Below are 16,801 nucleotides of genomic sequence, written 5' to 3'. Positions count from 1 at the left end.
CATGCCTGGAGCCCAGTGTGGGTCCTGCCCCAGTGTTCAACAGACCAGCTGGTAACTATGAAATGGGGCTTAGTTCTCAGGCTATCTTTGCCTGTGAGCCATGCAGAAATCAAATCAAATGGAAAAGCTACCCCTTGTTCCCAGAGCTCACAAAGACATTGAAGATCACATGAGAGGCTCTTTCAACAGGTAATTATGAGCAGTGCATTAGCTACAACAAACATATATGGCTGGTGACTAATAAACACAAACCACTCAGTAGCTGAAAAGAAGCTTCATGTCAAGGTATTCCGGTTCAACTTGATACAGATTGAACATCACTAATCTGAAAATCCAAAATGCTCCAAAATCTGAAACTTTTTGACTATCAACATGATACCACAAGTGGAAAATTCTACACCTGGCCAAATTTGACAGATTGCAGTCACCATGCAGGTGCACTGAAAATATTAAATAAAATTACTTTTAGGTTACGTATATAAGATGAATATGAAACATAAATGAATTTCATGTTTAGAATTGAATACCTACTATCCTAAAGATATCTCATTGTGTACATACAAATATTCCAAAATCTGAAGGAAAAAAAAATCAAAATCTGAAACACTTCTGGTCCTAAGCATCAACCTGTACAATTATTCAATTAATTGCACTCCTAATTAAGAGGCTCGGTGGCACACAAACTAGTTTCTTAGTCTAGTTTAGTGATTTGATACCCACATTCCTGTTCTGCTAACTAGTTCTTAGACTTGAAAAGGGAGTAATATGTAGCCCTGTGGTAGCAGAGTTTATCAGAGAATAGAAAGCTAAACTACAGAATCAGGAAAATCTGGGTAGGTTGTGCTTCTCAAACAATTGCTCTTAGAAGACTTATCCCATTAGTTGATATAAAAAGGGGGTTATCAGGTACATGATCAAATATATTAACCTTTCTTTGGACATTCACAGTGTACAATGTTTATTAAAGGTTATGAGAAGTCTTGCCATTAAAAAATAAAATAAAAAATAAAGCCTGCTGGTGTGCAAGCCTATAATCTCAGCAACTCGGGAGGCTGAGGTAGGAGGATCACAAGTTCTAGCCCAAGCTAGCAATTTTGCAAGACTCTGCCTCAAAATAAAAAGTAAAAAGGGCTGGGGATGTAGCTCATTGATTGAGTGCCCCTGGGTTTAAGCCAGGGTACTATAGGGTGGGCAGGTGAGAGGATGGGGAGGACCCACTTAACTTTTGAAATTTCCTGTTTTCATATTTATTTTACATGATTCACTGGGGAACCATTTCTCTTTAAAAACAGCCCAAGTACAAACACAGAATTTGGCCACAGTAGTGAACTACAGAGGGAAAGGGCACCTGTAAGTGCCTAATTGTGAGCTGCACAAGTGGAGAATGGAGAGGAGATACTTGGGTTGCTGTGAAGATCTTTGGGGTTTGAAAGAAATTCTCTGTATGAAAAAAAAATCAGAGACACCCCCCCCCCCGCCCCCGCTGCCCCGCCCAAAGCATACAGAAAGGCTGAGCATCCTGGAAATCTAGAGTGAAAAACGAGACAATCCCTACTGCAGTCACAGGAAGCCACCAGCTCTTCCCTAAGCACAAAGCCCTTCTGCTCTCCAGGCCTCCTGAAATGCTACCCGATTTCCAAGGCCCTGGTAGTAGAGCAACCAGTGATGTGGGAGGAACGCCTTGACAAGATGGCCTGCGACTGATTCTACCCAATTTCCAATTTCCCTGTTGGATCTTCCTATGCCACAATTGTATCCCAAATATGTACAGTGGCCCTGAAACTGGTGCAAGAAAGGGCCCCTGACTCCAACTCCTACCTCAACTCCCACTCTACTAAGGAAACAAAGTATCTGCCTCAGGATATTCAGCTTATTAGAGGTAGATCTACTTCATAACACAGGGCTCCTGATGTCCACTCCTCGAGTTTTCCATGACAGCACACCGTGAGTGCCAGGCAGCTCAATGATATGCTTGAAATATACTGAATTAAATGATCCAACGGGCATTTGTTAGATTTATAATCCACAAAATGTGGAGCGGAAGGAGGGAGTATGGTGTGGCAAAGGGAGAGAGGGGTCCCTCAGCTCTCCCTTCACAGGCTGTTGAACCAAACCAGTGACCAGACCTCAGAAGAGCAAGAAGAGGTCGGTACTTGCTATCTAGAGACCACATTTTATGCAGCTGGGGATTCCAGCAGCATCTGACTAGCACCAGAGAAGACACTGAAAGAGGAAAGGAGTCATCAACAGAAGAGAAGTTAAAACTGTAGTCTTTAAATATTTAAGGGCTATTACACAGAGGACAAACCACAGTCATCCTACAGAGGTTCAATCTCCTTGAGGATGAATAGTAAGACTTGATAAACCCCAGACTACAACGTCAGGCCTCATGAAGACAACCAGTAGTAACTGGGCCAGTCGAGGAGGAGGCAGGCTTGGTCTAATGAGGGAGTTTCCTAACTGACCACATTTCAAAGCATCCCTCCCACATCAGTGGTTGCTCCTCCTCAGTCTCCGTTTCTTCTCAGATGCCCCATTCCCCAGTCCCCCAGACTCATCTCTAGACCTTGCGTCCTTCCTTCTACTCCCTTCTGATCTGCTCCCCAAATAATGTCATCCAGCACAATGACATCGAATATCCTTCCATACAGACTAACCACTCCCAAATATGAATCCCAGGCCAGACCTCCCCTCCCCACCAAGCTACAGATGTCTCAATCCAAGAGATTCTTTGCTGACATCTCCGATTGCCTAAACCCGAATACTGATTTCTATCTCCTCCTGAAACATTCTGCTCCTATCTCTTCTAGTTTAGTCCAAGACCCCCATTTCACACCTAGTTTCTCAGGCCCCAAACCTAAACGTCATGACTAGTCACCTTTCCTTAACCCCCTACATCTAACCTTGCAGCAAAACCTGACATCAGCACTGTCTCCTCCACTCCACCTAGCAGGCCAAGCCACCACCTGCTTCCTGGGGTTCTTAACAAAGATTAAATATCGTTCCCTTAGAAGAATGCCTGGCACCTATGTGAGTATCATCATCTTCACCATCATCACCATCACCATCATCGGTATCTCATTATCATTATTCCAAGCCATGATCATTACCATGGGCTCATCAGTCCCCCAATTCCATTTCTGCTTCTCCCCCCCCAAATTGTTTTTTTAATAAAACACCTGAAGTGAGCTTTTAAAACATAAATCAAATCTTGCTACTCTTTTGCTTCAAGTCTTTCAATAGTGTCCCAATGATCCTCCTCAATAAGCCTGAAAGGTTCTAGACGTTCAGCCCAGTTCCCCTCTCCTGCCTCACCTCACCACCTTCCTCCAGCTACTGCACTAAGCCATACCAAACCCTTTCCTGCCTCACGGCTCTTTCTCTTTACCTTCTGGAATTTTCTTCCCATGGTTATTTACGTGACTGGTCCTTCCCTGACAATCCACGTCTAAATCTCTATGAAAGGAAGAGGCCTTCTGTGATCAGCTCCTTCCTTCCCAGAAATGACTCTCTATTTCACTCTACAGAGCACTTTCCACTCTCCATGAATGTTTACTGATTATGTATTGCCTCTGTCCTCCAACTAACAGTGAGCACCACAGAGCAGGGTCCTGGTCTTTCTCATTCACCTCTGTATACCCAATTTATGGAACACAGTCTAGTACAAAAGATTAGCTTGATATATTTGAAGAATAAATGAGTGAATCTCATTGTTATCTCCTCAGAAATGAAAAGGGCTCTCTTGAAAGGTAGAAGGGTCCATATCTACCTTGTAGGGTGGACAAGTGGTAGGCATATTGCAGACAGCTGTCCTGCTTGAGTGGGTAAAAACCTAAAAATGCTGGGTCATTTATTGTATGACAGAAGGCCTCATTCTAAAACCAAGATCTACCACCTTAGGCCACATCACTGCCAGTCCTTCCCTGTTCCTGAAACATAAAAAAAAAGTTCTAGTAAAATCCCAGGGATGTGACTGAAGTTTTTTTGCTTTTATTTGGTTTTTGAGATGGGAATCTCACTACGTTGCTGAAGCTGGTCTCAAATTCTTCCTGACTCAAGTGATCCTCTCACCTCAAACTCATCACTGAAGTTTTGCAAAGCAAAGAATAACTATGAACTTGGGGTCATCATTCAAACACAGGCTCCAACAAGCATTCCACATTACTCCTAGATATTAGCATCCAGGAGAAAAATGAAGGGTTAAGATAACAGTATTTTAACACCACATCCCATATCTTATACTGCCCTTTCCCCTATAGGGCACTGGTATCCCAGGGCAGGGCCCTGTAAAGTCAAGAGCCATTCCTTGGGTAGAAATTATGGGTTGGCCCAGGGAGCCACAAAAATTTTAAATTGCAAAACATGAAGCCATAAATGCAGAGGGCCTCCTGTGTTTTCTAAAATCTGACCCAAAGCTGAGCCACAGATGAGGAAATGGTCTGGCATCCTTGCCAAAAAGACAGTGACACCAAATGGAAAAGCAAGATACAGTCTGGGATCACTCTGAAGATGGAGACCAAGGAGAACAACAATGTTTCATACTGGGAGCTGCTGAGGCTTGTAGGATTTTTTTTTTTTTCAATCCAAAGCATTGATCCAATGCTACCCACAATCTATTCAGTGTCACGAATTTGTTGTTGGTGGTTAGGATGGAAAGAATAAATAAGGAATGGTTGTCTTCTCAGCTTGAGGCCCCCGTCTCAGTACACACTTGGCAATGGAGCAGACCTGCCTATTGTCGTAGGAAAATGAGGACTGCCTTTATAAACTGGAAGGGTGAAGGATGCTTTGAGGACAGATTCGAGAAGAGCCCAGTTATTCCCTTCATGCTTTGGACCTTGCCTTTAAAACTGAAAATGATTCCAGAATGTACACATTTACTTCATTCATGTGCCGTAACTCTTCAGTATAAAAAAGTTTGCAAGACAAGAGAGGCCTTTGTAAATGAGCATAGGGCACAGCAGCCTGGTTTGATGAAAGACTACTTCTGCCTGGGTCCTGTCTCGGTGTGGTTCTCTGAAGCTGATAAAGACCATGCCAAGGGACAGGGCAAGACCAGGTTATGCCCTTCTGTCTCTCAGGTACCCATGACCTGATTCCAGTAATCTTCCCCACTCTGCTACATACTAGGTTCATGCAGATGAAAAAAAGAATAGAAGAAAGCTTATGTGGACTTGGAATTAATATTTAAATAAATTGAAGAATCAAAAACAAAAAAAAAAGGGGCTGGGGATGTGGCTCAAGCGGTAGCGCGCTCGCCTGGCATGCGTGCGGCCCGGGTTCGATCCTCAGCACCACATACCAACAAAGATGTTGTGTCCGCCGAGAACTAAAAAATAATAAATATTAAAAAAATTCTCTCCCTCTCTCTCTCCTCTCTCACTCTCTCTTTAAAAAAAAAGCATCGTATTATTTAATAGCAAGCTGATGTTTTATCTATATGCTCTGTGTCAGTAGATTTTAAACTTGCCCACAGAGACTTGGGGATGAGGATTGACACATCCTCTACCCAAACCAGAGCTTCACAGATCTTATTAGCCTTGGAGTCTAGAAACTGGTGTCTTCACCTCTGCTCCTTTTGGCTTGTGTGGATGCTACAGCTCCCACCCATTGGGCCCTGTCTGCCTTCATCCAAGGCTCCATATCTTAAAGCAAAGAGAATTTTTTTTTATTATTATTTATTATTTTTTTTATTATTTCCTAAAATAAAATTCTGTTTGTAGCTATTTACCAATCGTCATCAATGAGGGAAATGTGAAAGGAGCAAAGTCACAGAACACAGTGGACGAGATCCCATCGTCTGGGATCATCATATGATGATACGTCGGTGCGATTCTATTTTGTAGAGTTTCTGAAATATCCTGCCTTATGAATGTTTCTGGACTATTGCTACAGCTGGGGATAAAACAGGTCACTGAGAATTTAAAACAGTTCTAAATGTAATCAGAAAAATTGGAAATGCATCCACAGGCATCAAACTCCTTACTAGTGTCTGGAAGGACCTTCAAGACAACCTGCCATTCTACCCCTTTACTCTGTTCCCAGGACTCTGGCCTGCCCGCTCCTCTTCACCTAAGCCCAGCTCCTCCTCTCCCTGGTGATCTTGCACTTGATGGTCGGTCCCCCTGCATGGAACCTCCCCCAGATGTTTCATATAGCTGAGTCCCAGGCATTTATTTCAAGGAGTCATTCTTATCTTGTTCTCTTCATAACTCCCGGAACTACTCCCAAATTGTCCATGTTTATTGACTGATTTGCCCACTGCCCTGTAAGTTCTTATTCACGCTTGTGTCCTTGATGTCTACAATAGCATCTGTCACATAATAGATGTGTAATGAATAGTTCTGAGGGAAAGAACAGAAAGAAAGGAGGGAGAGAAAGAGAAGATGATCTTGAGATGTGAGAGGAGATTTAGGAGAAGCCAGAAGAGATGCACCAGGTGGAATCCTGTGGGCCATGTTAAAGATTGCATCTGGAGAGAAAGACCTCTGAAAGGTTTTTTTTTTTTTTTTTAAATTTCAGGAATAATAGGATTAGATTTGTATTTTTAAACACATCACCCTGGCTTCAATATGAAAAATGAATCACAAAGAAACAAGAAAGGCTCAAGCCAGCTACTCCAAAGGCTGCCTCAGTGGCTCTCACAAATGAGACAAGAGACATCATTAAGCATAACAAGACTTTGCTCATGACTAGGAAGATGGGAGACAAATAGAGAGAAGCTAAGATCCCACAGTTTTCAATATGGGTGAGTGCAAGATTGGCGTTGGTGTTGACAGAGCCCAGGATACATTAGCAATAGAATATCTGGAGTATGGTAAAATAATTCGGTCCTGCCCTGAAACTCAGAGGACCTGGGTGTGCTATTGTAAAAGAATATAAATGGGTATGTTGGGTGTGGTCAAGCCTCAAGGAGATTCATTTTAAGACAAGATTACAGGGAGGTACTTGCTTTTAACTTTCTACAAATTGAGAAGCTATGTTCCCCATAAGGCTAAATTCTCAGGCTCCCTTCTAAATAAGTGTAGGTATGGTCATGTGACTAAATCTCAGTAAAAATATAGAAACGAATGTGTGTGGTCTATCTAGAGCATTCCATTAAAAGGGAAAAGAATATATTCTGTCTTTCCTCCTTTGTCCACATTAATTCTAAGATCATGGATAAGATGGCTGGTACTCTAGCTGCCTTTTGGTCCATGAGGATAAGAACCAAGCACTCCCCACCACCACCCAAATGGCAAAGAAAGTAGCTAAAGAGTACCTGGGTGTCTAACAAGTTCATGAAATCATCCTCTATCTCAGGCTGCCTACTTTCAGACTTCATTTAAAAGACAGAGAAATAAGTTCCATTGAAGCCACGGCCATTTGAAGATGTATCATCCTAAACAGTCAATTCTAATCCTAACCAGAACACTAGTCAACCGGTCTACCTTATCCCATGCATTGCTTGTACTGCAAGGGAATATCCTCCCCATTGCTGGTATTTACTTAAATCCTGTCCATCCTTTGGAGGGTGGATCAAATTCCACCTCCCACTGGAGATTTCCCTACCACTTCCTCCCCTGAACTCTGGTGCCGTCTGCCTGCCCCCACTTCTTATGCATCTGACCTTTGTGTCTTCACAGTGAGTGATTCAACTCTCCAAACTTATCCCCTGACACCTCATTGAGGCTCCATATCATCAAAGGCATGGTCCCCATGATGTCCTAGTTCCTCCATGTATTCCTGAGACTTGAGAGGCTTTCAAATGAATATGCCTTCTGGGGTGTTTTGGGGATTTTTGTTTGTTTGTTTGTTTATTTGGTTGGTTTTTGTTTACCTCTGCCTATAGGCCTTACAGGTACGAGAGACAGAAAGTAAATAAATAAATTTTAAAAAGAAGAAGACTACCACAACCACAGGAAGAGTGGAAGGCAGTTAGTAAGAAACTCAGAACCAGTTAGTAAGAAATTTAGAACTACTCCCATTTAAAGAGAGAGCTTGGGGGAAAGATCTGATACATCTCCATCAAATTCTATAGCACAAATGTTAGATTGCCTCAAAACACCAGGGGGCTCCATTCAAAGCAAAGAGAGTCCCTTCATTTAAAAAAAAAAAAAAAAAAGCCACAGGTACATTGGTGCAGTGGCTGGGCACTATAGTTCCAGCTACTCAGACAGGAAGATCACTTAATCCCAGAAGTTCAAGGCCAGCCTAGGCAATATAGCAACATCCCTGTCTTTAAAAAATAATAAGAAGAAGAAAAAGAAAAGAAAGAAAGAAAAGGAAGAAGTCATGTAAACCAAAGTATTTTCCCATTGCACATTTGCAACACAATCTTTGCAAATCAATATCAACAATTACTTTGAATCACTTAATAAAGTATGTTTCAAATATTCTAAAAACAAACACAAACAAGGTAAGTGATTTGTAATAGTAGCAGTTCATTGTCTGATGCTTTTAAAATTCTGTATTTTTCCACCTTATTCTTTTCAAAGCAATTGCTAAACCCAATCAAAAAAGCAAAGGGGCCTCCCAGGATTAACTATGCACTGGTAAAGTTGTATGTAATACAGGCCAGCACATCAGGAAGATGTCAGCAGAGATAATTACTATTGGAGAAGTTTAAACGGAAACTTCTAATTTAGAATTAGCCCAAGTGGAAACAAGCCCAGCTTGCTTAGGGGCATGTCCAGATTTCCTCAAAATGTCCTTATTGTGAGAACCAAGAAGGCAAATGTGGAGGATAATGGACATTCTGGGGTGTACGTGGAAAGGCACTGAGTGGATATGGAACTAACACTCAGGACTTCAAAGTCATTGTAAGTGAATCCAAGATGTTGAGCTTGGCACACAAGGAACAAGTTAAGAGATAAGACATTTCCTGTTTTAACTAATGACAGTGCCTCTTTGAGATCTTCTAGCACCAAGTGACAGCTATTTACAACTTCGGCAGGCACTGAAAGCAGGTCAGCCACAGGCTACACTGCAGTATCGCTCTCCTTCCTGCAGTTTGCAGCACAATTTAGCAGTTCCTGGGCCTCCTTTTTCTGCTGAAACTCAGCCGGGCTTTAACACGCCTGCCAAAACTTCCCCCTTCCGGGCCTAAGAGTCCAGGATTCCATGCCAACCCCACGTGGCTAGATGCCACTTGGGGACAGCGCCTGTGGACACAGAGACCAGAGCCTCAGAAAGCCTGTGGCTCAGTTGCCACTTGTGGCCACCAGGTGTCAATAACGAGTAGGAAGACTCCTGTCCTGAGTTGTCAGGGAACTTGGGCCAGACCCTGAACTGGAAGAAACCGGATGCTGTGGCTTTAGGGACAAGCAGCACTATCATCACATTCTCAGGCATTCATTTACTTATTTGCCAACCTACCATGCAAACTCACCATACAACCTCTAGGATGGCTTTAATTCCATGTTTCTCATACACTCAGAGAAAAGACATACTGCTCACTTCAATGGGACTGGGGTCTTTTACCCTATCCCCTCCCCCAGGAAGGTGGAAACATAAAGTACAGTTTTCTACTCTTTGTCTACCCTCCCCATGTAAGGTTTTGAAGGAGTATGTCAGCAGCATCTATTTATACCGAGGATCAAGGCACTTGGTTTGTAACATGTTTGGGGACTACTGGGTACAGAGTCCACGGGAGGGGAAAGTCTAGCAAAGAAATCAGATGGTGCAAAGTTAGTACCAAGTGCCATTTCACTGCCTGCTTTATCGAGCTGGATCTAAACTGATTTCTCTTATCAGATGCAGCAACTTCAACATAAATATCGGATCTATGAGTAGTTGCTACAGCATTTAAAACTGTACTTTATTGGCCTTTCAAACCCAGGAAAGTTCTGTTCTACATATAGCTACTTGCCTCTCCAGGACGAGGACGCTTCCTTTGGAACTCAAGACTATGTCAAACCAGGCCCACCAGTGTTTCAATACCAACTACTATAACCTTACCCAGCAACCAAACAACACATTTTATCCACCTCTGCCTCTGTGTATCCCAAAACACAAGATTCCTACTAAGTATTCACCCCCCTCTGAGTTCTTGGGGGATCTAGTGGGTGCTTCCCCTGATAACTGTCCCCTTAACTTGACCCCAAGTAAGCCTGGCTTCAAATAACTCATAGGCAAAGATGCTGTGCTCAAGAGGAGAAATGCAATCTTCTGGATAAAGGACCGTCAGGCTCAGCTTTGGGTTTTGCAGACAGCTTCAAGTCCCCATCTTGCAACAAGGAAACACTCAATGGTTTTGATACTAGGTGGCACCATGGAGGCCCAAGACCTTGGAAGTCACTTTGTAATGAGGGAACCCAAAGAGGATCCAGTCATCCTCAGGACAGCCTGCTGTCACTCCAGCAGAAGAGGCAAGGCATTTCTGAATACAGACAGTCACCAAACCAAAGACACCCTTTAAATCACGTTCCCAGTGGAATCTGCTAAAGGTCTGGCTATGACACCACCTTTATTGCTTACCTGTATCCCAATTTCTTGACTCACAAATAGCATTACACTAAATGATCAGGAGGAAACTCAAGGGCATTTCTCTCGGCAGAGAGAATCCCAATGGTACCCAGGATCTTAGCTTCCCGAGTGAGGCGACTGCCCCTTTCCTTCCACCTTGGATTCATGGCTGGGTCACATTCCACCCACCCCAGCAATCACGTTTTAGCTGATGTTTTTCAAGAACAGGTGTTTCCAGGTCTAAACTGATAAACAGACCCCAAAGGACAAGCTTGTGGAGCAAAAAGCCAGTCTCACCATTAGCTGACGAGGAGGAACAGTGCTGGATATTTCCTGAAGAAGATGTGCTACAGTTCTGCCAGAGATCTGTCGCATGTCCATTGCCCACGATCCATTGCTAGAAAGAATCAAACACCCTGAATCAAAGGAGGTAATGAGGAGTAAAGGGAATGACAGGAAGCAGTCCGAGGGACGGCAAAGAGCAGCCCTATCCACCTGGCTGTCTGGCCTGCTGCTGCCCTCCCCAGTATTATACTAGTCAAGTTCACGGTTATGATCAGAAAATAAGAGGGGTGACAGTCTAGTACAGACATCATGCACTTTGCAAATAGAAAAGTAACACACACACACACATACACACACAAAAAAAAATTATGTGCAGAGGTGAGTAGTACAGAAGAAGGAGCTATGATGTCGTCCCAACACAACTTCATTCAACCATCTTTACCCTTTTCATGTCCTGGGTATCATTCCCCAAGTGATTCTACCCCCTCTCTAAGCCTGTTTCCTTACTTACAATTCCTATCAATTTGACAAGATTATCATCACACATAATTAAGGTCTTATAAAGATGTCTGTAAGTGATAAAGCAATTCACAAATCTCTAACATAATTATTTCTCATATAGACTTAGAAAATCATGTGTACAGCTTGCTTTACGTTAAGACGTTAAAGTCACAGGCACTACCTGAGTTGCTGCTCATCTTCACAGGCAAGTGAAAAAGTTTAAAATCTAATATGTTTGATGGTTTTGTAACAAGTTATTCTGCTGACCTGTTCACATCAGTGGAAGCTTGACTAACACCCATAAAGCAGATGTGGAACTTGCAAACATTTTCCGGAAAAGCCAATTTTAACTTTCTAAATTCAAGTGGTGTTTTATAAAGTAAGCCACCCATCTGACCTACGGTTTGGATAAAACAATTTTCTTAAGTGCTCCACTTACTTCCTCTAGAAGGTTGCATCAAGAAAAAATAAATTGCTAAACAGTCTTATCAAATGAAGCCTGCGGGACAGTGGATGGGCCTTGAAATTATTTTGTTATAAATAGAAGCCTAAGCGGCTAACCTAGTCCAGCGATTGCTTGCTTTCTACCCCAGAATCTGCTCGGGTTTTCTCAAAACAACTGAAAGGAGGCAGATTGCCAGAAACAGAAAGAAAGAGAGAAAAAAATGCTCTGGGACATCTGAGACTTCTAGTTGTCTGCAAATAACAACCCCGCTCTGAACCAGGAGGGGTACTGGCTGGGAATCAAGGTGAGGAACTGCCCGCCACCCGGGGAGTCTCCCCTGCCCGCTGGTCACTCACGCTGACGATCGTGGAGACGAACAGTAACACTAGCACAGCGACGTGGAGGACAATGATTCCCAGCAACAGGAGGAGCATTCTGGCAAGTTCTGCTCAGCGGAGTTCCTGCCTGCACAGAGAGAGAGAGAGAGAGCCCAAACTGGATGAGAGTCCGAAGGCACTGGTCGGCCAGAGGCGCGGGCAGCGGAGCGAGGGAGGAGCGCGCCGAGGGAGGATCCCTGTGCTAGCGGAATGCCGGGTCCTGGCACTGAGCGCCGCTGCCCGCCTGCCCGCGCGCACCGCTGCCAAGAGGGGGCGGCAGCCGACCGTAAGATCCCCGCCCAGCCGGCAGCTGGGCCCGCCTGCAACCGAACATCTTTTGCATTTGGAACAAAACAAGCGGTGTGCACGTCTCAATCACCCCAGGAGGAGTTTCTAGAATGACTAGTCCACTGGAGGCCTCCAAGCGTCCCGGAAGCCTCCCAGGGACATCCTGACTCAGGAAAGCGGAGAGACCGCGCTTTCCTAAACACGGATTTGGATGGGGATACCCCCTCTAGGGTAGAAGTAGGGATAAGGGAAAAGTTAGCTCCAGATTTATGATAGGCCTGGAGTCACCAGAAGCCAATTAGGAGGGAGAGCGCAGCAGGAAGGATGGTTTCCCAGACCCCAAAGTTCTCGGCAGTTCGTTGGTCTCCAACTTTCCACCCAGTTTTGCCAGCGTCGGGGAGCCGTCCTGGCCTCAGCTCCGCCTGGCGTTAGATCTACTGGAGACTCTGGAGAGTCAGCGCAGAGCCAGGGGAGTGTGGAAAGGAAAGAATGGCCCGGGAGGGTTGCCCGGACCCGGAGCTTTCCGCCCTTAGTGCGCTTTCCCCGGGCAGCCCCTGAGGGAGGGGGACATTCTGCTCCCGGGCTAGCCCCTGTGATCCCCGGGGGGGGGGGGGATCTAGTCTGCATCCCAGGCACTTAGAACCCCAGCGCGGACCCGGTCCAGTCTGGGCGGGGCGGGGGAATCATGAGCCCAGGAGCTTGATCTCAGGGGTGTAGATGTCTGGCGGGAAGGAAAGACAGAGGGTAAAGAATTAATTGGAATCCCAGAAGAATTCCAATTGGTTAGAGCTGGCAGTAAGAACATCTTCCATCCGATTTTGTGAGCTCCTAGACTCTCATTTACAGACTTTAAGGTTGGGGTGACCTGTTAGAAGGATTGTGTCTCTGAGGACCAGTTAATGACAGTCTTGTGCCAGAGAGGCATTTCAGTGTTTTAAAAGTACCCAAATCCCTGGAGCCTCCGTTTCACTCCACAAGCCACACAGCCAAAGAAACCCCGAAAAGCACAGAAGAAATAACCAAGGCTTTCTGATGTCTTTTAGAAGGGTTAACATTAAATGCAATGTTTCCTAGTGCCCAGGAGCAAGAAGAAGATGCTCGCTCGGGCATTTGGCGTGAACCTGAAGGACCACAGGGGTCCATAATCCTGGAATGTCTACTCTAGGGAATGTTTTACCAATGCGTCCTGGAATCCACCCCTCTCCAGCGAGTCTTCCTGCGCCGCCCTTAAGTAGCCTCTTTCCAAGACACCACCACCACACCCCGCGCCTGGTACGGTGGTCTACAGACCAGAAAGGCACTCCTCACGGTCTGCTTCCCAGGTAGGAAGGAAATGAGACAGACAGAGGTCTGCAAGCTCCAGACAGACAGTTCAGGGACCTGGCCAGAGACGGTGCCTGCTCTCAGCCTTCTGGCAAATTCCAGACAGGAGATGCCCATGTTTCTCCCCATCTCCTCGCCTTCTCCACCACATTACTTACAGCCCAAAGGAATAGTTGTCTTGGATCAGAGCGGTCTTGGGCACAAACTTGAGTCTCTGTTGCTCTGTTGCTGGCGTCCCCAAAGACAGCTGTGCTGCGGGGCTGCGGGCGCGAAGCAAGGGGGCAGTGGGAGGCTCCTGGCTTTCCCCTTTAACCGGAACAACGCCCTGTTTGCGTCGCGGCACCAGGGTGTGTCTCTGGGTCAGCGTGTGCGGGAGGGCGGGATTCAGGGAGGAGAGCTGGCAGGAGGGAGTAAGGGAGGGCAGGCGGGGGACAGTTATTTGGCCTTTAATGCGCCTCGGGGGAAAAAGCCGATCTCTGCAAAACCAAGGCGACTTTTACTGGAGACTAGAGGCCGCTGAACTTTTCTCACCTCCCACCTCTCCTTGACTCCGCCGTGCTCATGGAAACTTATAACTTGGCCCCTCGGCCCCCTCAGTCCACGTAGGAAAAGCCAGCCAGATGTCGCCCCAAGGGTGTCCAACGCGGGGCTTCGGGGCGCCCTGGCGCCAACTGAGCGCACGCGTGGGCTGAGGCCAAATTCTTCTCCTCCCTGTAGCATGGAACCTGCGCTTAAATGCTACCGGAAGACTTCCCTCTCTGGACATTCCCCCACCACACTGGTCCCCTCTGTGTCTGCATCTAGGAAGTGTGCTGACTTCTAAGATTCCAGGAGACCAATCTAGAGGACCCTGCTTGGAGGAAAATTAGCGGGAGGAAGAAGAACCAGCTTGACTATGGGACAGTACGTTGGGATCCCGCTGCTCCTAGCCTAGGCAAAACCAGACTACCAACGAATAAGTTCCAGGCGAAGTTTGCCTGAGGCAGTCTGGCTTGGCTCCCATCCTTGGCCGGGCATCCTGGCCACGGGGTGTGAGGGAAGCGGCCATTTGAGGTGGGGGAAAAGCAGCCAGGGAAATCAGCTGATGCACAGCCGCCTGAGTGTGGCCCGCCCAGCTCGATGGAGAGAGTGGCTAGCACTTCTTGGCTTTGTGCAGGTGCGCCCATCTAAGATGCTTTCCAGCCGGCCAGCCCTGGTGCACCAAACAGGGAGCCAGAATGTGGCTGATAAATGTCTTCACGTGCTAATAATGCAGCAGTTTACACCACATTCTCCCTACCTGTGTCATGAGGCCTCATCACCCTAAATGGCTCAAAGAATCCAGATTATTTTGTCATTTGAAAGTAGCTGTTATTTTAACTAATCTTATATCCTTACTCTTTAAGTAAAAATAAATGCAAAAGTTTTTTTCAGTGGTTTTTTTTAAAAAAAACTTCAAATTAAAAAAAGACTTGTAAAAACTTTTATTCAATTCCCATTAAATGCCAGATGCTGGCATATAGGGTCCATGGGAAGCAGTGTGGTACATTGGATAGGCACTCTGGCTCTGGACTTGGACAAACCTGATCACCCACTTGCTTCTGTTGTGAATCTGGGCAATTTCTGAAGTTCACTTCAGTTTTATTGTTTATAAAGAGGGCTTTCAGTTCAGTGTCAGTTTTCTTGTTTGCAAAGACAGTTAATACTGCCTGTTTCAAAAAGTTTTTTTATGATAATTAAAGGAGACCACATGTATCAAACAGTCAGCATAGTTATCTAGAATAAAATAAGGACCTAGACCCCAAATTGTCACCACTATTATTATAATATCTCATTTAACCCTCACACTGACTCTTTTCAAGGCACACCAAACCACCACGACTCTAAAATAGCTTATAAAGCCATTGCATGAGAGTGCATATGCAAGTGGAATGACTAGAGAAATGGAAATATTTTTTTTCTACTTCGTGGGTCATTTTATAAGCCAGATTTGCCCTAGAAATTATTGCCTAGTTTTGTGCTATTCTGCCTTTTATTTATATGACAAGTATTTATGTACTACTACCTATCCAGTACTATTCTAAATGCTTTACAAATATTAGCAATATTTAACTCAGGATTTTCTTTCCTATCCTTTCTGTTTTTTTAAGTAAACTTTTTAATAAATTATACATCTAGAAAAGTTCATGCATTATAAATGCACAACAGCTTGCTTCTTCTTTTCTTTTGAACCCAATATTTTAATCAATAACTACTCAGGTCACAGCCACACCTTAAGCTTCCAGACTGGTGAACCCATCCATCTCTTACAGCCTCTTACTTCCTGCCTGGTTCCCAGTAGCAGAGAAGAAATGCTGCTCAATACAGTGCCAACCAGGCCACACCCAGGACCTAGCCAGCTACAGGTGGAGGGGTTTTCCTAACCTACTTGCCAAGATGACTTGCCAGCTGTTTCTCATCAGGGAAAAAAGCATCTAGCCCTCTTTCTCTCTTCAGTCTGGATATGGTAGGTTTCCTAGATCCTCTTAGATGATTCTCCTGCCTCCCCAGCCAGAGTATATATACATATATATCCAGCTCTGAACCAAAATTTGTAAAAAAAATCCTCTGATTCTCCAGTCAATTCAAGCACAAATGTGCTTTTTCATTGAAGTTCCTTCCTTTTAAATTTGCAGGGGTTAGGGAATCAGGTAACTCTCTGTAAACAAACACACCACCCAGAGGAACAATTTGCCAATAAAACTCACCAGACCAAACAGCGTAACCCCTTCCTCCACGCAGGTTTCTTTGCAGTCAAATGCAAAGGATAGCGAGGCAAGCGCCCTCCCCACTGGGCAGCCAGTGACCCACAGACAGATTAAGCCCCAGTGCCTTCAACCAGGTTCCTGGAGATGTTCCCTGCAACTGAACTCAGACCAAGCGTCTTTCCAGTTTATTCAGGGGCTGGTCCAATGCTGGGATATGTCATGGTGGCCTGAGAAGCTCTCAGTCTCTACAATTTAAAGAGACAGTGTCCAGCTTTATGTACCTTCTAGAACAGCATGATCCCCAGAGGCTCTGCAGGGAATGGAGAGCCTGCAGTCAACTGAGACAAGAGCTTAGGGTATGCCTGAAACCCGGGAGAGATGGCTGTTCTTCCTGGGAGTGCCAGCCAGCA

The 16,801-nt window shown here is 45.1% G+C and overlaps 1 protein-coding gene and 1 long non-coding RNA gene across 3 annotated transcripts in view; one reads left to right on the top strand and one right to left on the bottom strand.

The window, feature by feature from the left end:
- The window catches only part of PMP22 (peripheral myelin protein 22), a 32,332-nt gene extending 15,781 nt beyond the window's left edge, over positions 1 to 16,551 (bottom strand). Inside the window, exons 1-3 of one of the 2 annotated variants that reach the window (XM_081270970.1) lie at positions 16,392 to 16,551; positions 12,034 to 12,142; positions 10,744 to 10,843 (exon numbers count right to left, since the gene is read on the bottom strand). In XM_081270970.1, the coding sequence (XP_081127096.1) occupies positions 10,744 to 10,843; positions 12,034 to 12,111 (178 nt within the window). In that variant the 5' untranslated portion in view covers positions 12,112 to 12,142; positions 16,392 to 16,551. Of the gene's footprint in view, positions 1 to 10,743; positions 10,844 to 12,033; positions 12,143 to 13,823; positions 13,974 to 16,391 lie in introns of those variants that run through there. The other variant, XM_081270969.1, reaches the window with a different exon arrangement.
- Positions 14,124 to 15,072, top strand: LOC308635997. The gene is made up of 2 exons (XR_014019320.1): positions 14,124 to 14,568; positions 14,822 to 15,072. It is a non-coding gene; the product is annotated as an uncharacterized lncRNA (long non-coding RNA).
- Positions 16,552 to 16,801: the final 250 nt, after the last annotated feature.

The sequence above is a fragment of the Spermophilus citellus genome, assembly GCF_964194105.1.
Source record: "Spermophilus citellus genome assembly, chromosome: 17".
Classification (NCBI taxonomy): Eukaryota; Metazoa; Chordata; class Mammalia; order Rodentia; family Sciuridae; genus Spermophilus; species Spermophilus citellus.
Note: the sequence above shows the minus strand (reverse complement) of the source record. Positions and strands in the feature narration are given on the sequence as shown.